This window comes from Gordionus sp. m RMFG-2023, chromosome 1, assembly GCF_954871325.1.
Source record: "Gordionus sp. m RMFG-2023 chromosome 1, tfGorSpeb1-WG-v2, whole genome shotgun sequence".
In the NCBI taxonomy this organism is placed as follows: domain Eukaryota; kingdom Metazoa; phylum Nematomorpha; class Gordioida; order Chordodea; family Parachordodidae; genus Gordionus; species Gordionus sp. m RMFG-2023.
Window position 1 is genome coordinate 26,541,152 of NC_088775.1, and position 26,296 is coordinate 26,567,447.

The 26,296-nt window shown below is 26.9% G+C and overlaps 1 protein-coding gene across 12 annotated transcripts in view; it reads left to right on the forward strand.

Moving 5' to 3' along the window:
• LOC135922630 (GTPase-activating Rap/Ran-GAP domain-like protein 3) overlaps positions 1 to 25,096 on the forward strand; it is a 152,440-nt gene extending 127,344 nt beyond the window's left edge. For 8 of the 12 annotated variants that reach the window (XM_065457048.1, XM_065457039.1, XM_065457046.1 and 5 more), the window contains 19 exons: positions 6,684 to 6,787; positions 7,135 to 7,255; positions 7,767 to 7,812; positions 10,316 to 10,422; positions 11,874 to 12,004; positions 12,693 to 12,800; positions 13,567 to 13,641; positions 14,667 to 14,730; positions 15,068 to 15,118; positions 15,577 to 15,675; positions 16,171 to 16,284; positions 16,487 to 16,650; positions 17,071 to 17,223; positions 17,904 to 17,976; positions 18,312 to 18,392; positions 19,862 to 19,980; positions 20,356 to 20,539; positions 22,370 to 22,642; positions 23,502 to 25,095. In XM_065457048.1, coding sequence (XP_065313120.1) covers positions 6,684 to 6,787; positions 7,135 to 7,255; positions 7,767 to 7,812; positions 10,316 to 10,422; positions 11,874 to 12,004; positions 12,693 to 12,800; positions 13,567 to 13,641; positions 14,667 to 14,730; positions 15,068 to 15,118; positions 15,577 to 15,675; positions 16,171 to 16,284; positions 16,487 to 16,650; positions 17,071 to 17,223; positions 17,904 to 17,976; positions 18,312 to 18,392; positions 19,862 to 19,980; positions 20,356 to 20,539; positions 22,370 to 22,642; positions 23,502 to 23,869 — 2,435 coding nt within the window. In that variant the 3' untranslated portion in view covers positions 23,870 to 25,095. Of the gene's footprint in view, positions 1 to 6,683; positions 6,788 to 7,134; positions 7,256 to 7,766; positions 7,813 to 10,315; positions 10,423 to 11,873; positions 12,005 to 12,692; positions 12,801 to 13,566; positions 13,642 to 14,666; positions 14,731 to 15,067; positions 15,119 to 15,576; positions 15,676 to 16,170; positions 16,285 to 16,486; positions 16,651 to 17,070; positions 17,224 to 17,903; positions 17,977 to 18,311; positions 18,393 to 19,861; positions 19,981 to 20,355; positions 20,540 to 22,369; positions 22,643 to 23,501 lie in introns of all 12 variants that reach the window. The other 4 variants (XM_065457045.1, XM_065457047.1, XM_065457037.1 and 1 more) reach the window with 1 other exon arrangement.
• The last annotated feature ends 1,200 nt before the right edge of the window (positions 25,097 to 26,296 follow it).

The window sequence follows — 26,296 nt, forward strand, 5'->3', positions numbered from 1 at the left end:
TGGTTCAAAATATTATATTGGATTTAAACAATATCTTCTATTTCTTCTTTTAGTATGGCTATTGGATTACTTCAAATTGTAAATAAATTTAAAAAGAATAAAATAGTGATTTTGAAAAACATTGTTTAAATGAATATATATATATGGAATAAAACTATGTAGCAATATTGTTTTAGAGAATTGAACCTAGATATTTTTCCTGATTCCTTTTTAAATGACAATTCTGAAAAGATAGGAAATTGAAAAATTATCTTTGGCAATCATAATTTCAATTTTTAATGTTTTCCATGACAATAAGCTTAATGAGGGATTAAAAATGCAATTAAATTTTTAAAAGATTTATCTTCAATTAATGAAAAAGCTAAGTTATTTTTAATAAAAAATTTAGGAATTAATTAAAAAATTATAGACTGTACATTCCTCAAAAATGAAAGAGATTAATGAAAATTTGAATAGTAATAAAAAAATCGAAGCCAATCAACTCACACTCATTGAGATTCAGAATCCATCTACATCAAAGATAAAAATAGCACAATCAGCTGTTGATGAATTAGTTTTTAATTTTATAATTGAAGAATTACAACTATTTCCAATTGTAGGCTGCATTTATTAATATTATCAAAAAATTGCAGCTAACTAAAAATGTGATGTCTAGGCCTACCCTCGTATAAAAAATTAACAAAGCATGTGACACCATGGAAAAGAAATTAGTGGATTTATTGTGTATCTCAAAAATGCCTATATAACTTTGGATTCTTGATCAGTTTATCATTGTTATATATTATATATATTATAGATTGATCACATTGTCTTTTAAAAAAGTTCTTGGGATGACCGTATACTGGCTACACCAAGAAACTCAGGGTTTCAGCTTGCTTAGCTTGTTAAAGGCTAAACCAAAAACACAGATTTGATTATCTATCAAAAATAATCTTTGAAATTTTTATCACATATAAGATACAAAATAAAGTGACCAAATGCATTACCGACAATGCTAAAAATTATATAAAAGCTTTCAAGTAAAAAAATTATAATATATTAATAAAAATTTATTAGAGTATGTAAAAAGGAGAGGAATCGGATTATGTAATAGTTCTTCTGCCATTATTTGATCTATTTGGAAATCAAAATACTTGATAGTATCATAATATACTTACCTAAGCATCATGTTCAGCACACATTTTAAATCTCATTGCAAGTGTTGACATTGAAAAGACAGGTAACGATGTCCATTTTAAGATTTCAAAAATTACATTTTCTAAGTGTAAGCTATTGTGTAATAAACATAGGTAATCTTCAAACTGTGCAGCCATTTTTAGGTAAAACACGGGAAGATATCTGAATGAATAGGTTATGACAAGATGGAACTCTTTATAACGTGAAATTAATAGGTAGTCTTTAAAGGAGAATTGTCAAAAGTTTGACAAATTTTGTGATAAATCTCAATTAAAGAGATTTTCAAATAACGACAAGTCGTTCATGGATGAATATTGTATGGTTAGTGTCTTAAGAAATATGATATGTATATATATGATTTTATAGGTTATGTAACCGATTGCTACTGCTCCTTCAATTTTAGAGAGCGAAGAAAAAATGCATTTGGGATATCTCACTCCCACGATAACTATTATAATATTAAAACTTAAAAAAATGGATTTAAATAATTTTAAGTTTTGTAAGCAGCTTATTAATTCAATCTTGGAAGACGTAAATAAAAGGTATACAGTTAAAATATTGCTTACAATTTATATTTTGATATAGATTCAAACACATCTATATAGTTGAATATATACTATACGCAATAATTCACCCTCTATTTAAATTGTGTTGGCCCTGGATAAAATTAGAGGTCAACAAAGGAAGAATGCTAGAACTTATTTTCAGTTGAGAAAAGATAATGATAAAGAAAAAGCAGACAATACCTTTATCCAACACACATAAAATTTTCTGAAAAAGATAAAAATATTTTGATGAGGAAATGAATGAAGGTCCTTGTGAAGATAATATATTATGCAATTTTCAAAATAAAGATAATTCTTTAAATATTTTAAATAAATTTCCCGAATTAAAAATTTTGTTTATTAATAATACAACTCTGCCATCCTCTGCCCCAATCGAACGTGTGTTTAGCACGGTGAAAGCTGTGTTAAACACTATGCGCTCTTGTTTGATCAAATATTGAAAATCAATTGTTGCTAAAAATAAATAAAAAATTGTTATAAAAAGATTTATCTTGTATATAATATATTTTTGTTATATTTTATTTATATTATCTAATATATATAATCTCCATAATCATAAAACAATCGTTTTCGTATCTCCCTAATGTATTTTAAATTTAAGGAGACTATATAGTGTAATGTTAATTTTTTGCTCTCTACGAGAATCGAAAAGTCTCCCGTTTCAAAGGCATATGCTTTACCGCATGCACCAATTTGAATATAAATAAATTTAAAATATTAATTATATATATCACGCATGCACCAACTTGAATATAATTAAATTTAAAATATTTATTTTATAGATGTTGAAGGGTAATTATTTAGTTTGTGTGTATGGTATTAAATATCTTTATTAATAAATTTTATATAAATATTAAAATTTAAGAGTAAAAGAGGTAAAATTGTTGCAATGTTAGAAATATCAAAATTTAAAAATGTGATGGAAATTATTGATCTGCATCGGGCCAATTTTTCAAGCCCGGCCCGAAATTTTTTTAAAAAAGTTTTGCCGGCCCGGCCCGAACCCGAAATTTTTTTTAAAAAAATTTATCTAAATATAGAAATTAATTTTTATAATTACTCAAAATAAAAGACATATGTTATATGGCGTTTAGTCTGAATAAATAAAATCAAAAATTTTTATTTTACATATAAAAATTCAATATAAAATTGATAAATTTAGATATATTTAAAAAAATTTCCAAGGTCCGATCCGACCCGGCCAAAATTTTTTTAAAAATATTAGGCCCGACCCGGCCCGAACCCGATTATTTTAAATAGAATTGGCCCCGAGCCCGGCCCGACGCCCGTTCGGGCCGGGTACGGGCCGGGCCTAACTTTGCAGATCTCTAATGGAAATCATATTGAATAAAATTTAAAATAGAGGTGCTTTAAGATTTTTGAATTTTAAATATGGGTTATAGATTGGTCTGAAATTTTTTTTGCAGACATAGCCAGGCCTGATCAAAAAACCATGGGTTGAAGGGTAATTATTTAGTTTGTGTGTATGGTATTAAATATACTCTATTAATAAATTTTATATAAATATTAAAATTTAAGAGTAAAAGAGGTAAAATTGTTGCAATGCATACTGCGAGCATGTATTAGAAATATCAAAATTTAAAAATGTGATGGAAATCATATTTGATAAAATTTAAAATAGAGGTGCTTTAATATTTTTGAATTTTAAATATGGGTTAGATTGGTCTGAAATTTTTTTTCCAGACATAGCCAGGCCTGATCAAAAAACCATATCCCATGCAACTTTCATAAATTAATTAATAGTTGACATTTTTAAAATTTTGCCTGTGTATTGAATGCACTGAATACACACCTAATATTATACATATTTCTGAAAATTTAGTGGTAAATAGAACTTTAAATGCATCAAGTACCAATTCAATAGGAATAAGGTAGAACTTTAAATGGCAAGTACCCATTCAATAGTAATAAGAAATTTATTTAAATACTATTTTAATTCTTTTATTTATGTATAATTTAGGATTTTATACCATTATATTAAGGTTTCAGAAAAGATAAGAGAGATATGGAAGGGACAAAGCACACTTTGGTAACACAAACTCTTATCTAACAAGAAAAGATTTTTAGATTATAAATTACAAATACAAATAAATAACATAAATAAAATTACTAAATATATCATTAACAAATTTTATAAAAATAAAGGGAAATTTTAGAATAACCCCAAAATAAATATAAATTTTTAAATAACACCTCATAAGATAGAAAAATTTTGTATATTTACTCATAACTTCATAATTGTAGAATGTATGTTATTCATAACTTATTATAACATTTTTGATTAAATGTATGACCTTTTTGTTTTACTTATATATAATTAAACTATGATTGAAGTTAACCTCCTATTATTTGTTAACTTAGACATATCTTTATATTTTTTCTATTGTAATTTAATAACAATTTCTTAAATTTAATTATATATTTTGTAACTAAGTAATAAATCATTTGGTTTGTTTAAAATTTAAATTAGGATGACCATATTTTCAGAATAGTACTTTGATATGTAATCATGAATTTCATATAAATACCAGGAGCTCACCAGTAGAATTCTAGGTAAATCAGATATTTACCCTTCATTTGATGATAATTTTGAAATTAGACAAATTTAACTCTTACGAACCCCTTTCATCAGACCTATTTTTCTGGATCAAAATAAATTATTTGGGTTTTCCTGGGCTTGGGAAATATTTTTCACCATTAATATGGACTTGGACTTAGCTCGAGAAACATTTTTCATAATTATTATAGTCTAAGATTCCTGTAATTTTTTTAATTTTAAATATGGACTAGAAATTGGCCTGAAAATTTCTTTTGAAGACATGGCAAGGCCTGATCAAAAACTAAGGCCCATGCAACTTTCATATTCTGATTGTATTTTTAAACGCATTGTGACTTTTTGTATATTTTATTTCAGTCCTTATTATGGTCTTTTGCGGTTTTGAGAAAACCAAGTGCAAGAACCTGGCTTGGGAATTTTTTTAATATTAGGCATAGGTGTAATATTTAACACAGAATATTTATATGGCCCTCAGGTAAAATCTAATTTAAATATATTTTTATTCAAAAAAATAGTATTCACTCTTAGTCTTAATGGGTTGGCCTTGGTTGGGGGTGAGCTGGGTTAAAATAGACTTAAAAATAGATAGGGTTTTTAGAGATTTACCTATCTCCAGGCTTGAAAAAAAAATTTAAATTACTATCGGTTGGCCAGGTTTGAGAAAATTTTTTTAAAAAATTATTATGGGTTGGGCTGGGCTTGGAAAATATTTTTGTAAATTTTGGGTTGGGCTTGGGGAAAATTTTTCAAAATTATTATGAACTTGGACACTTGAGAATTTTTTTATTATTAATTATAGGTCAGACATTGGCCCAAAACAAAATTTTTTGCAGGCATGGGCTTGACCTGATCAAAAAACCAAGGCCCATGAAAATCTGAATTTTGATTGTATTTTCAAATTCATTATGATTATTTAAATATTTTATTTCAGTTCTTAACTACCAAAATTATTATGATCTTTCATTGGGCTTGGAAGAATTTTTCATAATTATTATGGCTTTGGACTTTGCCTGAGAATTTTTTTTAATATTAAATATTAGGTATAAGTAATCAGTAATATTTAACAAATAATATTGGTATTATCAAGTAAATGCTTTAAATTTATTTTTACTCAAACCATAGCATTTAGTTTTAATGGATTAAACCTGGCCTGAAGGGATAAGGGGGTAAGAAGAATAAAAATTGGATATTATTTGCAAATAACAGGTAACATGGATAAAAGTAAGAAGAAAATTTTCATTCCCCGTCATTTTTGACGGACTATCTACCAGTAATTATATATATATATAATTTTTTTATAAAAAGATCTTATCTTATAATATATTCTTCTAGTATAGTTTTATTTATATTATATATTGTAGGAAAAAAATAATATTTTTTTTGTATATAATATTTAATTTTTTAAGTAACGAGTAACCCATTACTTTGTTGAATAGTCAGTAACGCGTGTTCCCTTTTTAAAAAGATAATGAGTAACGGTACGGGGTTCCTTTTTTCAGATCTAACGAGTAATGGTAACGCGTATTTTTTGTAGTAACGTTAACAGCATTTTTTCATGATCTCATTGACTATCCAGAGAAAGGAGCACTTCACACTTTAAAAACATAATTTCTCAAGAATGAATCTCAAAGGATATGTCTCAGCTATTCTTAATTTTTGTATTTGATTCTTAATAGAATGTTTTATTTTTCTATTTAGAATAGTTAGGACACCCTTATTTTTTTTTAATAACCCCTCATTCACAGTTATCGCGAATTCGTGGCGAAAAAAATAAAGCATGGTATACTTAGCCGCGAATTCGCGCTTACAAGGGATTCAGGGTAAAGATGTATTTCTTCTTATTTTTTTAGTAACACCTATCACCTATTCAGAGAGTTATTTAGAATTCTAAAAAGAAAGCACAGCCTAAGGGGATAGGGGGGGGGGGTTGATTATTTCTTTTATTTATCATGCCGGGTATAATCCCGTATAACATACAAAATATGTTAATCCAGAAAAACGTATATAGAGTTGAGTTCAGACTAACCCCGACAGTTCCAAAAAAAATTTAAAATTTAAAAAAAAAATAATTTAAGTTTCAACAACCTTTAAAATAAACATGCTTAACAATAATTAAAGAGTGCTATAAGATTTATCTAAGAACATCGTAGATTAATTTATTACGATCAGTAAGGAATGTTTTTTTTCCTCACCTTTAGCCTTTTGAATTTCTCTATAGAGCTTATAATGCATTGAAGAAAAGAATGTATAATGACCATAGGAAAATTCTTTAATGAATTATCTCATTCCTTACATCTACATCATATTTATGTTATATTACAATAAATATAGTATTAGATACAAAAATAATGTAATTACTGCAGATAATACCACTGGAGAAGATACCATCTTCACTCTCTACGAAGGAAACGAAATCATTTTTCACGTTTCGACAATGCTCCCATATTCACACGATAACTCTCAACAAGTTTGAATATTTTTTGTTATATTTTATTTTTTTTAAATGTTATCAACATCTTAATAATCTTCATCTCATTGAATTACCAAAATAAAAAAATTAATTAATATCACTGCTTTACCATCTGTCTCTATATTAAACTTGTATCTAATAATTTAAAAGAAATCTTATAAAATTGCAAGGTCGGAATTTATCGTTTCTTTGCAAAATCCAAGGATTTTTCTCCTCGAAAACTTATATTCAGAGTAAGAAGGTTAAAGGTCTTTATTTGATAACGAATATAAAAATCTTCATTGGCATTTTTACTTCGCTAAATATTTATCATGCACACATGTTTCTTATTATCTATATTATAGCTAGAAAGAAAACGTCATATAGGCAACGATATAGTGGTCATCATCTACGAGGACGGGGATGAACCTGGTCATCACGAAAAACCTACATTTCAGCCAGGGATGTTTAAATCTCAATTCACGCGTGCGTAGTATATATTATAATATTCTAAGAAATCGTCATCAAAATAAATCAAAGCCCTAGGATTAAATAAATAAATTATTTTATCCATTTATTTTAATGAAATTTTATATTTATATAAATCGCAAAATAAAAAATAGCAAAATGGGCTTTTAAAATAAAAATGGGCTCGAATGACTCGAAATTTTTAAATTTTTTATTTTAAAAACTCATAATAACACAAATTTTATTAATGGCCAGTCCTGACGACTAATAAAAAAAAAGTTATAGTCCGAGGTTAAAAAGAAAGAAAAATTAAGTGGGTATGGCGGAAACCGATTTTTTTTCTCTTAAAGTACATTTCAACTAGGGAACCTGTATCGGCCATCACGCCTCACGGATTGAGAAGAAGAAAAAAATTGAACTAGTCGCGCTTTTAACAAACTCTTAACTGACCTATATTATTATTTAATGGCACTGTTTATTTTATTATGCCAAAAAAATAATGACATTTCTTTTATTATATCTATATTAGATATATTCGCGCTAGTAACATTTTTGAAGGAAAAAAACAGCTACAGGTTAATTATGCCTCTTACTTTTTATTGTACTTTTGTTTTATTTTATACATTTATATAATTATTGATATATGTATTGGGGACATCCGGGTTCCAGCTTTTTTAAAAGTCTACGGCCAGACCATAAAAACTTGGAATGGGCCTAAAAAATAATAATTTTATGTTAACTTATTATCTTACATGGTAAAATTCTTGAATATTTTTTTTTATTTAAGGCCACTACACTCAAAACTTGATTTATTTGTTTTTATTCCTAATGAATTAAAATAAAACTATCCTAACTATTGCCGTTTTTCAAATTTTTTTTACCAGTAAAATATTTAAATGTAAAAATAAGGTATCTTCCTTTTTTTTAACTCATATTTTTATAATATAAGCTTTCATTCCACATTCTATTCGATCAATAGTTTGGGTAATTTACTCTAGTAATTTTTTTTTCTTTATCCAAATTGATATTTGTATTTACTTTAATTTTGGTATAATGAGTAATTAAAAGTTTTAGATATGCAGAGTTGTTAAAGTAGCGCGCTACAACATCTTTTTTGGCAGCATAGCTAATAGCGCGCTACTTTTTTCCCAATTATTAATTTTTTTAGGCGCTCTTTTTTTGCGCTACTTAGCTACATTTTAAAAATATAATGAATGTAACTATAAACATGAAAATATAAATATAATATCATAATTAATTATAATTTTTATAATTTATTATTTCATTAAATTTATATTTCAATTTGTAATTTATATTTTCATTTTGTATTATAAACCTAAATCATCTGGAGTAAATTATTTAAAATGTCATGCTGAATGGATATCCAAATCGATGTAAGTGAGTCATACAATGATGATTTAATGAAATGGAAGGTACTCTGGAAGAAAATGTTCTTGATAACAATAATACACATTTTCCATTTCCAAAATTTGAAAAATATTTTTAAATTAATGTAAAAACAAAAGGTGGCTACAAATTTATTTGTTTAAAATGTAAAAAAAAATATATCCTTAAATAAATCAAGTATCTATAAATTCAAAAAAACACCTAAAGGTAACTGTCATTTTTAAATTCTAATAGTATTTATTTTATAAGAATGTTCATGCCAATAGTTTTTAAGAGATAGAAAAACATCGTAATAATTTAATATAGGGGAGACTACATCCAAAAAGACCAATTCAATTCGCTAAATTGATTAATAATATTGCACATGCCAATATTTCTCAGATACTGGCTTATACAGTCATTGTCGATAATTGATACAGCTTAGCCAATGTTCTTAATCCATCATTTATTATGATGATTTAAGCTCTATCCCCTGGTACAACAATTTTATGTCACCAGACACTAATGATTAAGATATTATGAAAGATGCTCTAATAGCAGAGTTGCTAAAGATATACTATATATGTACCACGACAGATATTTGAACACAAAACAGAAGGTAAAAGCCTTATATATTAATATTTTTAGAGCTTATTTGGGAATCATAGGCCATTGACTAATGTAGCATTAGCCCTCAAAGGATTATAGGATGCAAGATATACGATATACTTGCAAATAAATTTTATAATTCATCCCAATTTTAAACTAAGCTGGACTTATATCAATTCCGGTGTTGCTAAAGATCAAGGTGATAGGCTCATGATAAAGCTGAATAGTCTCGTATTAAACAAATATGCCCTAGTTACAACCATAAAAACGACTTTCACTGATAACTTTTTTGAAATAAAGGATACTAATATAATAGAAAATCCTTTAGACGCGATTTTTAATTCTAAAAATACTCAAATGAGTATTTTTGATAATTTTTTTTATATTAAAAATATGTATGTAAAATTAAATACTGGCTTGCCCTCAAGTGCTAGTGTTGAGAGATTATTTAGTTAGGCGAAACTTACTGATCGTTGTTCTAGACTTAGGAATGATAGTATCCATAAATAGTTATTTTTATTACATAAATTATAGTCTTTTTACATAAATTTTTTTATAATCAAAACTAACTATATTTAATATTTATAAATGTTGATTTTTATGTATTATATACTATAAACTATAAACTATACAAATACTTTATAAGCAAAAAATAAAACAGTTATTTCTAGATTTTTTCAAGTAGCCAAAGCTATTTTAAAAAATAGAAGCTAATAGCGCGCTATTTTTTTGATGGGTAGCTATAGCGGTAGCGCGCTACTTTTTTTGACAAATAGAAATACCGGTAGCAGCTACTTTTAAAATTGGGGTTAACAACTCTTCAGATTTGGAAGTAGGTTTAAAAATAAAACTTTAATATTCAATATTTCTCTATTATTTCTAAAAACAAAATGCATTTAGTGTATTCATTTTATTTTTTCGAAATCCATGATTTCTTAGTATTAAAAAATAATAAACCGGCTCAAAAATTTAAATCAGTTTTATAATAGATTAAGAGGATTTGGCCTTAGGAAAATTACGGAAATAAGATCTTTATAAAGATCATTTTTTTTTCCTTATATTGTATTTTGGTTATAAATGTAGGTTAGAAGTATTCTCCGAAGAAAACGTTCCAATATTCGGTCCACCGCTTAGGAACTCTCCCGAGTTTCCAAATCACCAAGAATTCCGAGATTTCCTATTGGTTAAACGTAAAAAAAATTTACAAACACCCCCCCCCCCTTCCTATATTCTCTATTGATGCAATTTTTTAAGTAAGCCAGCCAAGTTTTCAGAAACAATAGTCAATGATTCTCACCTTTTTTAGTCAATTGCTAAGATTATATTTAACTTTTTAGGTTATATTTGAATTTTCGAAAGAGTCATGACTAAATTTATGATTATATCGTAACTTGATCTTATATTATCTCCTCTTTTTATGATTTTGTCAAGTGAAAAGATAAGAAATGAATTTTATAATATCATAATTGAAAATACTTATTTTATTTATATGTTGTTTTTAACAAAAAAAAATTTACCTAATTGATATTTCAATCGATTCACATAAGCAAAAAATTAATTAGAATTTTCAATAAAATTTTTATATATAAATGAAGTCCAAAAGAATTACAACTCCATTTATTAAACTTAAATAGTTTTAAGGATTTTCTTCAGTTTATAATATTCATGTAATTCCACTCTTATTGAGTTGTCAAAATATAAGTCCTATGGACATGTATAAGTTCCATCAGCAAAGATTCATCGATATGTCGTTCTCCATATTATCTTTGTAATGGGATTTAAAACTGTTTTATCATTTGAATATTCCACTGAAATTTTTACTTTCGAACCAATAACCATATGATTCCCCTATTTTCGAATTCGCTTAACTTTATATAGGATATAGGAAAATATTAAAGTTACCCTCAATCCGATCTGAGACTTTTCATCTTTGACCAGAACCGTTAAAAATCAAATTTTTGGGGCTCTATTCATTTTTTCCGTTTCAAATTTTCTAAAGGCTGTCGCCATAGATATAATTCAATCTACAATATTTCTAAAGCTAAGCGCCAACATCTTAACCTTAAAACATTTAGGTTTGAACACCATTTTTGTCAAAATCTCGATGTTTAGAATCTTATTCCCTGGAAGAAGAACTTGTCATCAGCAATCCATCCCATTGATATCTTTATAAAACGCAATACGGAAATTATTTCCCATCAACAGATAACCGTAAAAAAATTAAATAACGTTTATTTTGTACAGTTAGGAATCATCCGCATTGGACAACTTCAGTCACCATTTGCTAAAAAAAAGGTGTTAAAAGCATTATTTTTAGAAAATTTTAGTGATTCTAAACATTTACTTATATCTTCCATCAAAACATTGGCTTGTAGATGTACGGATCAAACATTTTTTTAAACAATTTATGGTTCAAAGTTGTTTTGTATTTAAAAACATTGTTTTATTTAAATTCATCATTTTACTAGTAAGCCAAGGGGAGAGGGGGGGGGGGATAAATTCTACATAAGGATCTAATTATCTTAATTCAACTAGGATTGTAAATATTAATCAAGCAAAACACTGTTATTAACCATTCAACTGGTTATTACACATGTTTTCTATTTTCTCTTTTTTTATCTTATTTCCTAATCTTGAAAAGTAATCAATGGTGAAAAAGCCGCTTTTAATACCCCTATTTTCAAATTGAAACGCGAAAGGACGTTGGACATGTTGCTCCATAATTATTACGATATACATGTCGGAAGTAGCGAAATATTTAAGCCAGAAAAGGTATTGTTATTTTTTCTTATTATTCTCTTTTGTTTAATTATATTTCTTTTACTTAATTTTCACATTTATTCCATAAGAGGCTAACAGTTATCGCGAATCACGGCGGAGTATACAAAATATTATATAAATATAATATTTTTCCATTCGTTTTTGTATTCCACCGCGAATTGGCAGTAACTGAGAATGCGGGGTAATGATATACTAATGCTTGGGTGACAGCATAACAATTTAATTAACAAAGACTAATTTTAATAAACCGTTCTTTCTTTAGATATTATATTAACCCTACCCCATATCTCTCTAACCTTTTAACCTTACCCTATTACAGTCTAAGATGTTAATATAAGAAAAAAATTTAGTCCAGCCGGGAATCGTACTAAGGTTGAAATATCTTGGTGTGCCTCCTCAGTCCAGGTGTCTGAGACACAGCAGCTGTCATTCAATAAACAATGATCTTTTTGTATATCAAATTCTTGTTTTTCAGAATGCATTCAAGGGGAGTATTTGTTTAACCAGGAAAAGTGACCTGAATGGTCTAGCTCTAGCTGAGTTTATCATTTCACAATTTCATTTTTTTTAATTTGCATTTATTCATTATAAATATAAGGGTTTTTTTAAAACTAAGGATACAATATTTATTAAAATTAAATATTATAAATCTAGATTTAATTTTAATATATCTTCTTAGAACCATCTGATGTACAGGCGGGCTTTGAGTGACGTTTTTATCGAATCTCCTAAAGCAAACAAGAGAAAGGAAGATGTTAAACAAGTCGAATTTTTGAGAACTGGACAGGTTTTTTTATTTTTACTTTGATATAATAACGAATTCTTTTACACTGGAATGACCAAATTGAACCTTGATAAGTCAATACATCAAGATTATAATAATTAAATTTGAGATGTCGCATGTATTCACTCTAGATCGTTATTATACCTTATATCATAACAAAAAAGGGCAACTTGCTTTCATTATCGATTAGCTTAATTTTAGAAAAATTAAATGTTGCACTACTGCTCTATAATGAAAAGGCGAATTTTTCGAATTGATTAAATGAGCAGGGACATCTTTGAGGTAGTGTGTTGTGCAGAAGCAACACCTATAAAGATTCTTACAAGATTATTTGTAATCTTAAATACCATATTTTTATATTTATACTCAGACATTATAATTTTACCGTAAATATTAGAAAAAAGAGTTTGTAAAATCTATCAAATTTCATCATATTTTTGATTCTTGATTATGTATGATAATAAAATATGAAATCTTGCTTCACATGAGTATCCAAAATGGTTAAACATGTGGTTTAGAACATTTTAAAAACTTAAATCGTTTATAGCATACTTTTAATTTTTAATAACCTGATTTTATCGAAATCTATTCCAGCACGGAAATAAGTATACCTACCCTATTGTGAGTTTAAGACAATTTTTGGTGAACCTTTGTATGCTCTTATTATTTTCATTTTTAGTACAAATTAAATATGATTCCGGTTTACAATATAAAATCTATTCTTTGATAAATTTATTTTTTAAAAAAATAATATTATAATGAATTCAAGATACTAAAACTAAACACCATTGTTAAAGGGGATGCGCCAACCAATATCTCTGCTAGCAGCTTACTGAGACGCGAAGTTCTAATAACGCATTATTATCTTCCATTTTTTTTATCTAATACTTTTTAATAAATCATTGAGATCAACTTTTATCATTTTAGTTCTAAAATACTTACTTGAATTATAAATATTTATTTTTTTTTAAATCGCTGAATACGGATAGTTTAGAATTAGAAAATGTATTCTCGAATGGTAATTTAAAGATGGTCACTTTATGTTTTATTATCTTTTCTATTTTTCTCAATTTTATCGTTAAAATCATTAAGTTCGTTCTTACATGTCCAGTGAATAATTTATTTTGTTTTTTTTATTATCCCTTTAATTTTCGTTTAATATTTGCTTAGGGTAGTTTATATTTTATAGTTTAATCTAGAAGAATACAGTCTATTTTAGCGAACGCTCTTATACACTATAAAAAACGCATAAGGCCATTTCCAGACACAACGTTTTTACAAAGCTTTTGGTTGGGGGATGCTATCAGCAATCTAACTTCTCGAATTAATTTTTTTATATAATATAATATTTAAATAAAAAACAATTCGGCATTTCAAAAGGCCATTTAATCGTTAAATCAAACCAGTTTGTTTTCTATTTACGATTAAAAAAATGGGGATCTAGATTGTTTTTTTTAAATATTATATTATATAAAAAAAATTAATTCTAGAATTTAACATTTTTTTGGAAATAAAAAAAATTGCTGGTAACATTACTCAAAACCCGCTTTGAAAAAACGTTCTGTCTGGAAATGGCCTATGTAAAAATGTTTTTGTAATCCTTAAATTGTAAAAAATAAACAAATGAAAAATAAATAACGCATTTCTTTAAAATATAAACTAAACCCTAAGTTTACTAGTGTCATTTCTAGAATTTTTTTTCTGCCAGATTTTGTATAACATTAGACCAATATTTTTTTATTAATAAATATTTCAAAAATCGTATTCTTATTTAATTTCTTATAAGAGATATAAAAATTTTCGTTTTAACTTAATCTTAAATTCATGCGTAATAATTTTGTGTGTTATTATAAATTAAACAACCAAAAGCCCTGGGAACCTAATTGCTTTTACGCCAACTACATGCACGAAATTATCAGCGGAGACTCTTTCGGTATTATTAATTCGATTTTTTGAAAAAAAATAATATTTCAAAACACAAGATTTTGCCATATTTTAATAGACCACTTACTCGAACCTTTTATTTTTATTGACTTGGTTTGAGATTTTAAAAAATAGCATTTCCATTTCTACCCTCAAATCGGTAACACAACGAATTTCCTCAATTAATAAAATAATACCTCTTTGAACAATTTATTATTTTAATTATGGGTGTTTATTTTATTTTTTGGCTACTAAGAAAGGGATCTCACTCTTCTTTCTTTCTTTACAAATTTATTTTAATATTTCAATCTGGATGATAAAAAAATATATATTATTATATTATTCAGGTTCGAATCTCGTTATAGTGACAAAAGATGCCGGAATATTCTTATTTGAAGGTTACAATATTAATATATTTGATTATTCTGTATATGTAAAAAATTCGCTTCAATATTTTTTCTCCGTACTCTTTATTATTTATTGAGCCCCTTAATCGGTATATACAGATCTTTTTTAAATAATTTCTCTTTGTTGTTCATAGTTTCATAAGTTGAGGGGGGGGGGGGGGTGTTAGTAGATAATTTATACCTCACATATATGTATTTTATTTTTAAATCAAATTTTTATTGGAAGAACCTTAATGAATATCGAGATTGTATTATGGGAAAAAATATCTTATATTAAATAGCCATTAAAAGTATAAATATTTTTCATTCGTGGTGATCTCCAAATATTTCTAAGATCCCATTAATCTATTCATTTTTATTATAATTATTCAATTAAAGAAATTAAGATTTGTTTCAAAAAACTTATTTTCTCATTTTTGCATTATAATACTTAACAATTATTATTATAGAAGGCTGTGAGCCACGCATGCTTTTCGACAAATCTGTGACGGCAAAACAATTATCGGTTTTTGAGGAACATGGAATACTCATATTTCTATCTAATAGGGGTTTTTTCTATATAATTTATTATTTTGGAATTTTTCTTCAAAAAAAGATAAATTATTTGTGGATTTGTAGTCATTATATTTCGGTTGAAGAATGATATTTCTAATTATTATTCTTGGTGATTTTTGTTTGAATATTTCCCAATTATAACAATATTGTTTGTGTATTTAAGATAAATCGGTTAAATAAAATAGTAGTATAGATCCTCCCCCCTTTTTTTGAAATCATCTTGGACTGCATTATTTATTGTGGTCGAAACAAGAGGGAGTCATTATGTAGATTTACAAAGATTCAATGAATTCCAAAATAGACGAATAGAAAGTAGATAGGGAAAAAATACAAAGAAGATATATGAAAGATTGCTAAGGGTGTAACCCTGCTCTAGAGTTTTAAAGGATTATGTTAAATGTATTTTGTTTAACTGCGTTACTTTTTTAATTTTATGGAGAGAATTATACGGATGCCATCGAAATATCTAATAACTGTTTTATCAAAAGGCAGGGAATCGAAAATAATCGTATATAAGTTGAAGGACTTCGTAGGCCAAGAAAACCAAACTCTGATACGCAATCGTAATCAGTGTAAAGAAAATAAAATCGAGACCACTCGAGGTTTATACAGTTTCAACATTTTTGATATTTTTTTTAAATATAATAAAATATTTCTGTTAATTTATTATAGAAATTTGATATAGAAATTTGATTCATAGGTGTTCACATCCAGAATATATTACATTAGTCAATAAGTTAATATCGGAAATTTTTTTATATGATTATTTAATAAATATCACGTATAAAATAATATATATTATAGGGTGCCATATGTACGCGGCAAATAGACCATCTTCCACAAGATTGAAAGTGGCCGTTTGTATATCTAAAAAACTCCTGTTGATGGAGTGGAAACATTTGGCTTACTGGTCGTCGTGGTACCCTCAAAGTGATTTCGATATCGTAGAAGGGTTTCAATACATAAAGGTAAAATAGTATTGCTATAATATCATGGTGAATACATCTTACAGTTTTTAAAAAATTCAGGATTAGGCTTCATAGACCCCGGTATTTGAAAATTTTTAAAACGTTCAGTTAACCATTTAAACAATTTGGTTCTGAATTTTTAGGTATTTTTTAATTTATGTAAAAAAATTGATATAAATTAAAGTTATTTCAAAATTTCACTACAAAATTGTCGAATATTCTTAGGGCCACGATTCCCACAAAAATCAAGGCTTTCATAATTTTAAAAGAAAAAGCACAAATGATTATGGTCTTAAAGATTTTTTAAAAAACCCTTACTTGCTAAACCTTCTGGACATAACTAATAGTTATAATATAGATAAAAAGTTGTTTTTATGATTGTAAAATGAATTTTGATGATTGATTTTTTTTTCTCGATAGGAAATAACTTTGCCAGACGTTCCCCAGGCGATGGTTTGGTTGGACGCGGAAAAGGCTGAAAATACTTATATATGCGCCGGTTACAAGAATTATTTCGATATAATAAATGAATCATCGTCACATTTGGAAAGACTATTGACTATAGACAACAAAGTTAGAAAATATAACATGATTCAATTTTCTTTTTGACTATCATTTTGTGAGCCTATATAATTGTCATATCAATATTAAACACCTATAGTATGTGAGACAATAATTTTTGTTTAATTATTATTGAGTAAATCTATGAAACATATTTGTGTAATAGAAAAATCTTCTTATTTGGCTTAGTTAAAACGTGCGTTTCGAAAAAACTCATAGTAATAAGCCGCCAGTTATTTTATTTTTGGTTTTTTATTCAAAGTTTAGCTATATTTTTAAGATGAATCCCGAGGCCGAGTGGAGCTTTTATAGGTAAGATCTATGGACTAAAAATAAAGCAATTACTCAACGAAGGAGTGTATAATTGAGATGACAATGTTGTTTCATTAAACGGCAATCAGAGAACTTGGAGAATTTTTAATAAAACATTCATGGGAGTTCATTTTTGACCATGTTAAGGAGCTGGTCAACAGTTTAATCGGATAAGTGATTAAACAAAGCGGTGATCATGGTAAATGGCAGCACCTCTAAAAATTCCAACATTATAAGATTTTTTTCCCTGGGTGAGAATCTCATTATTATTTATTATAAAGAATTGTAATTATTAATTATCTATTTTATTTTTTCCGAATTGTCAACTCCTTCCTTACAAACGCTATTATTTATTATATAATACATTTTAAAACAAAAAGACTAACAACAACATATTGAATATCATCGATGTGACTGAAGACAATGAATTCGAAGTTATGCTCTGCTACAATCGTAAGTTGAATGCAATTTTATTTTTCAGAGTTTTTCATTCTTTCTTTTTTTCTCTCTTTCCTTCCTTCTTTCTTTCCTTCTTCCTTTCTTTGCCGGCCAAGATAGTTTGATTTAAAAATCCAGACGGATCGAGGTTAAAAATTAATTACAAAACTCGGGCCGAACCTAAGAAAGAGTTTTAAACCCAGTTCGGACCTTAAATCCGAACAGGTAACAATTTGATTATACTAGGGGTCTCAAAGTATTTATTTGCTTTAATAAAAAAATAATATTTTTAACAATATTGATATTCTTTCGATTTATAAAAATTTGTCTCATTTTTTCTTTTATATTAGGAAACGTATATTTTAAAAAGCCTTTTGAAGAAGAAGAAGAATGTTACGAATTTCGCTGGAACTCCATCCCAGACTCTATAGGTGATTATTATATTTATCAGGTGGCATGATATCTATACCTTTTTACCAATCAAACATATATATTTTATAAATCAATGTTAACAAAAGAATGAAAAGAGTTTGAAAAAAAATATCTTCGAAGAATTTTAAAAGAATTTTTTGGCCCAAAATATTGAGAGCAGTTCGTGATCACAAAATTGAATATTTTTACAAAATTTCTTTCAAAAAAAATTGTGATTTCATCATGAAGGGTTTTATGCATAAAAATCTCAAACGATTTACTTATAAAAGATTTTTTACAAACAATATTTTGAATTTTTATGTAAATTTGATCGAAAAAGTTCTTGATTTTTTATTTTGAAGGGCAATTCAACATCTGATGTTAAAACTTGATTTGGTCTGTTAAACTCATTTTTTTAATGAAAAATAATCAAAATTGTTGAAGCATAAATATCTCATGAAAATTTTTCCACATTTCATCTTGACAGAATCGAGATGATAAGACTTATATTTAAATTATCATCATCCAAAATGTGATATAAAATTAGTGACATGCTCTTTTTATAGGAGACATGTTACCCTTTATTAAAAAAATATAGCCTTTTTTCAATGCTAATTAGGGTTCCCGTTTGAAATACAAAAAACTCACAATATATCTTATATATAGTGAAGGTCAAATATATGGTCCTATCGGTCTTAGATCGGAACTGGACTGATTGTCGGTCTGATTTTTCGAGGGCCGCAATCAGGAACGGTATTTTTTTCCGGGCCGATCTTTTATTAACATTTTAGTTAGCCTTACTATTTAATTCATATAGTTTTTTAGAGAAGTTATTTTAGTTTTTGGTGATTTTTATTTTTTTTAGTTCGTTTTTTAATTGCATTATACTATGAACACAAAAAGTTTGTCAAATAAGATTTGATTTTTAAATTAAAATTTTTATTATTTATTATATTATTCATATTAATTTGATATTGTTAACATAAAATACTTTTACATTTAATAAAATGTTAAAAGAAATATTAAATTAAGTAAAAACAAAAATATTTTTAAAATAGCAAAAAAATTTAAAAAAGTCTAGACCCGTCTTTTATTTTAGGGCCGTGATATGTTCCGGTTTGGACCAACCGAATCGTGACCTTCACCTCTTATGTATTATAGAAAATCTCGAAAATTATACTCATAGATTCTGGGAAAGGTAATTCAATTGAGTTTTTTTTTAAATCGCTAAAAAGTAAAAACTAGATTTCTTATTTAACTTTCCAGAATTTTAAATGTATTATAAATCTCCCCCATTTTAGCTCTTAAAAAAAATTATTTAAAATATAACTATATATTACCTTCCCTAATATCTTTTCAATATCAATAACGATATTATCTTCAAGATTTTCTAGAATTTTTTCGATTTTTTAAATTTAAAACTTCTTAATTACAAAAAAATATTTTCATCACTCTTTCTTTTAAATTATATTTTGGTTTTTTTACAAAGTGTGCACTTTTCCTTATATACTGGGATTCACTTCGAACGGTATCGAAATACGGTTAGCGATAAATGGGAACCTGGTGGATACGATTGAATTACCCAGTGTTAAACTGATATGTTCTAAAGTTTTTTTACAATTTTTTATTTATTTTTATATTTTCGTTCCTGTTTATTTTAAAATTTTAAACTGTTTCCGTTCCAATTGTTCTGATGATGTTCCAAAATTTGGCATTTTCGTGTTCCACAACATTCTGGGTTATAAAATATAATTTTTTTTTAATCAAGTTATGCAGTTTAATATCGAAAATAGTGATGAGAAAGAAATAAATCTCGTTATCGTTATATAATTCATCAATAAACATTTTTTTTATATTATAAACTATAAATATTTTAAAAGAGGGTATATATTAATTATATGTATATTGTTTATGAAAAACTCTTATACGCTAAAAAAAAATATTTTAAAAAAATTTGATTATTATTTGAAACAAAAAATCAAGAATGATATTTTCTTCGACTCACCTGTCCCTGACGCTTACGTAGTTATGCGATCGCGGGAAAAAGAGAAGGAGAATATGCATTCCCAAAATCAAGCCGGAAGTAGTTTTAATTATAACGTTAATCAAAATAACAACACTTGGGACACTAATTTTAGTTGCAATAGTCCACCAATATCACCCTCGAGTAAAATAAATAATAATTTATGCAAATAATATAATTAATTTAATGCTCCTTTAAAATTTGATAATTGAGAAAGCTTCACGTGTTTTATATGTGGAAAAAAATAACTTCATTTGATTATAAATAAAGTATTTTATTTACAGGCGCGTACGCAGGAATTTGGTCTGAGGGGGGGGGGGGGGGGGGGGATAATAAAATTTTTTAAGAAATATTATTATTTTTTAAAAATATCAAGAATAAATTTATTAGGACTAATAATTATTTCTAATACACAATTTTAAACTAATGTGAATTATAAAAAAATTATATGTATAAACCTGCATATAAAAAACTATAAAATAATGTGAATTAAAAAATATTAAACGGATATAACTGGAGGTATGTGAAAAGCTATAAAATAAATGTGAATTAAAAAATATAAAGTGAATATAACCACTATGAAACACTTAAATGACCCAAAATAGAAATTTGAATCTTTTGAGGGCTTTTAAAATTTATATATAAAGTATAAAAAATTCAAATGTTGGAAATATAAATTAATACACAAAATGTTTCTTAGGAATAATTGTATTTTGTATTTTATATATTTACAATGTAAAATCCAATCTTCGTTGGAATTGAGCTAATTTTTCAATTATCTCATCCTTGATTGTGGTCAAATGCCTATGAATATTTAAAAGATCCAAACCTTTCAATCTACTTTCAGAAGTTTTATTTCTTGGTATGTTTTTCAAAGACCTGCAGGCCCGGCCCCCGGGTTTTTAAATATACCTGGGCCGGGCCCGAAATTTTTTAAAAAAAACACCTAGGCCGGGCCTGAAAATTTTAAAAAAATATTCAGGCCGGACTGTATATTTTAAAACAGTCTATATTTGAAATCGTTATTATTAGATTATAAAATTTAAAAATAAATATAATTTATTTTAAAAAAATTCGGGCCGTGCCTTGCAAATGGTATTTCTGCAGGACTCTATTATTCTTCTTAAAAAAGAGAATGTTCTCTCATTAGTTTACTAATAGGAAGAGTTGCTAATATATATAAACCCTTTTAATACATTGGGAATATAATCTAAAATGTGTTTGAAATTATGCAGAGCATCCATAGTATTTTTTGGGACTATATCAACCATAGTTAATCTTATAAACATAGTATTCACCTAGTAAGGCATCATAAGATACTAGCATCTTCATGATTAAAATACAAATATTTTTTTTCTATCACCATCTGAAAAAGATTGGGAAGGCTTTTGTGGAAGTAATATTTTCGATTGGTAAGTGCTGCATGATGAATTAAAAACCTTTCATTTATTTGGGTTATAAATGTATCTGTATCTAAGATATACTCTTCTACTGATCCTATATTAATGTTTTAACAAAGAGCTTGCCTTGCTGCAAGTCGAGGGAGACAAATATTAAACACGTATAGCTCTGCTTTTGACTCAACAATAACATATAAAATATGAAATTCTTCATCAACATTAGCCCTAGGGGGGGGGGTTTGTTCCCCTGCCCCCCCGCTTCGTACGCGCCTGTTTATTTAGTAAGATCATGGTCCAGTCTAGAACTGAAAAGACCAGATTAGATCGAGATACGATATGTCCGATATTCGTCTAAAACCAAAACATGAATGCTACTCGCACTAGTGTTTTTATTTACCTCGAGCAAAAATTGAACATAAAAATTATTTTTTTATATAATTTTCCATTTTATAAAATTTTGTCTTATCTACAATTATATTATACCTCCATTATCTTTCCTTCTTTCAAAATCCTTTATAAGACACAACTATTGCATTAAAAAAATAGGGTAAAATATTTATATTTTGTTCTTCAGCCAAAATCCCTATTCACATTTATCAAATATCCATAAACTCCTTTCTGGGCACGCACAATAATTATGCTTACAACAATAAAACCCACAATGTCACTCGACATTCGAGCGCTTGCAACGAGAACAATTTGAATCTGGTATCTCCTGCTACCATTAGGCGGAGGCGAAGACAACCCCCATTCCCAGATAGTAACACGTGCCCTTCCGATATAAATCATGGAATTGAATGTAAAGACCTCGCAAACGATCATCTTAGCTACACCTCCTCTAACTCGGGTTATTTTTTTATTTTAAAAAATCTCATTTCCACAGAAATGTATTCTAATATTGATCTACAAGGCCTGGCCTGCCTCCACCCTCCGGGGTCTGAATTTATTTTGGTCTTAGGTGAGTCTAATTTTTAAAAATAATTTTGGTTCGGGCTTTGACAAAAAAAATTTTTTAAAATTTCGAGCACGGCTCATTGATATTTAGGCCCACTAATGTATATGTCATATTTGGATTGGGTAATTTTTTGAATTTTATAAAATCCGATTGGCCGAAAATATATTCTAGCAAGTATGAAATACCCACACTGAATATTTCAGATAAGTATTTCATAAATTTTGAAATATACTTATTTTATATTATCATTTTTTATAGATAATTTTATATAAATTGACAAAACGCATAAGCGAAAATTGTTTGAACTTCCTAAGGACGTCACTTTAAACATGTTGGAACACCTTTTCGATGAAATCAGACTTTCCAAAATTAATAATTTCCTTCTCAATAAAGGATTTAAAATTGAAATATCTCGAATCTCAATGGAATCCATATAACAATATGACACATAAAATGTAGAACACCGTAGTAGCTCTATGAATTTAAATATTAATTCTTCCGTAAATTTTTTTTGTAGCAATTAAAAATGAAAAAGGTTTTTGACAAAACTGTTTAATTCATGGCGTTAGGTTCTCTAAACCTTTGCTCTAATATATTTTCAGTTGGTTTTTATAAAACTAAAAAAACGCTTTCAAGAAATAATTTAAAGTTTTAAAAAAATAATAAACACTTGACGCCAAAATATTATACGCAATAATACGATAAACTCGAATTTAATATGCTAATTATATGTATAAATAATCATTTTAAGCTTCCCTTGACACAAAATGTGGCAACAAAGACACTCCTAATTTCTCCGTGGAATCATCCGATATCTTCCTCCAAATGAAAAATGGAGTTATGGGACCACCCGTAAAGGGAGAATTCCGCTCTTGCACATCAGCAAGCGAAAACTTAGGCGACCACCAAGTGGTCAATAACAATAATACTTTGAAGAAAAAGGCTCAAAACATTTCCATCAGTTCAACCACAAAATCCCAAGGAGCTCAAAGGGTTATTCCGGAAACCAGAAGCTCTCGGCAATCGGTTACTCAAAATAAAAGGGTTTCTAAGTCGGAGTTGAAAAATTTGATAATCTCGGGAAAAAACGAATCAAAAAAAAAGCATTCCTATTCCTAAAAAAATTTTATTTTTTTTCTCTCTTTATTTTATGAAGTTATTTTGTTAACTTTTAATTCTTTTTTTTTCATGACCCTAACCCTTATTATTTTTTTAAAAAATCAACTTTCGATTTTTTGAGTTTAAAAAATATTAATTTTATATATATATTAATATTATATTGGGATATGAATCCATGGTGTAATAACTAATGACAATTCTTAAATTTGAAAATGTGATTTGATCGTTTCAGCAATTTTTGGTGTACCCACAATATGAAATTCAAGTAATTTTGCAGTGATCCCTTCAACTACTTTTTGTTTATTTTAAATCATCCCAATATTTCTTGTTCTAATATACCCCCTTTTTTTACCTTTTAAACATGTTTCATGCCCTTGATATTTTTATTACTTTATTGGTAATTCGACAATACAAATAAATTCTTCGATAATTTTAAATGGAAGAATAACTAAAAAATAAAAATATAATAATGGTTTTTCACTTTTTTTTCTTCTTTTATATATTGATCCTAAAAATTAATAATATTGCCAAAATTAATAATATTACAAAAATTAACAATATAACACAAATTAATAATATAACACAAAATAAACAATATAACACAAAATAAACAATAACACAAAATTATAATAAACTACAAATAAGCATGTCGATTGTAATAGTTTATATTAATTTTTTTATCAATCATTTAAACTAAATAATGCATTCATGGCGACAATTATCTGAAGTTTATACAGTAACTTAATATATTTCGGTCAAATCTGATATTTAAAATTGTCCCCAGTTAATTATTTAAAATCGAGGGATTTCTAATCCCAATGAATTCCATATCACAATTATGACATATAAAAAAATTATATTTTATTGTTCGTTCTAGATTGGATTTCCAATAAATTATAAGTATAAAATATGTCCCAAACTCCGTCACAAATTTTTAGAATTTATTGTTGGTTTTTTTTTAAAATTAAATTTTTATAGGATTTATATTTTAAGGTTTAGTTGTAAAATAAATCCAAAATAAAATCTATTAACTATTAAATCAAATTATCATTGATATAACAAAAAAAAATTCAGAATCCTAAAAATATGATCAATTATCTTTTTAAAACATTTATATGTTTTATCGGATATTTGTTGGGACCTTATATACTTATACCGACCGATTATAAATGCATTATTCAATTAATTATTATATCATCCATTTATAGAAAAAAAAATCTATATTGATTATTTTGTTATTGACCATTTTGTATATACATAATTTTTAAAAATATATTATATTGTTATTTATATTTGTTATTAAATAAAATGTATCAAATTTTAATGATAAATAGTTTCTTTTATCGTAATTTATATTATTTGAACATATAAATTTTAATGCATAATAGTGTATTTGTATCTCAAATAAAACTTATTATTTATAATACATAAAAAAAATGTTATTAAATTAAAATAATATTTGTTTCCTTACAAATTGTTTATCAAAAAATATTGGATAGGGCCGATACGTATAACAAATTTTTATTATAATTTTTTTGAGACTTGCGGAGGTATTAATATTTCCAGAAGTGGCCCAGCCCGGATTTTTTTTAAAGATATTTATTTTATTTTTACAGATGTCGATTCACAATATTTTGTTTTAAAATATTCGACCTAACATGGGTATTTTAAAAAAAAATTTTTAAAAAGATTAATGCGGCCCGGGTATATTTAAAGGACTTGGAGCCAAGCCTACAGGTCTCTGATTTTTTTTTCAATATTGCAACTAAGTTATAGACATTTTTTATAAAGGAAGATAATTTGCGGAACTCTAATTTCAAGGGGAAGAACAATTACCAATGTCCAAAAACATTTAAAACAATTCCATCAAACTACATATGAAGAGTTCATACCAAAAGAACCAAAAATATTAGAAAAAAAATCTCAAATTTTAAAAAAGAAGAACCTCGAAAGTTATCTACAACATTAGCCATGCGCAATAATACAAATATTTAGAAAATTCTAATCCCAAATCCATAATTGTTTCTAAATTTATAGGAGATATGATAGCCAGTGATATCTTGATCGATGACGGCTTTAAAGGGTTTTACATCATTTATGTCCAAATTATTCCCAATAGAAAGTATTTTTGCAAGGTGTTATTCTTGATATAAATGAGAAACTCTCCAGAAAAATTGGAAAAAATTTTGGTTGAGGATTATTTATTTTTGACTAGAAATTCAGGTGGCGATTCTCAGAACTTATTAACATGCTATTATATAAACCGACTTTAAACGAATAAATTAAATGTTAAAACATTTAATGTCAAATATAACAATAAACATGGCTCATTTTTTAGATTAATCATTGGGGGATTAAAAAATACAAAATAAACCTAATCCATTCAAGATAATGCACATAATATTTGTGATCGGCATCAGGCCAATC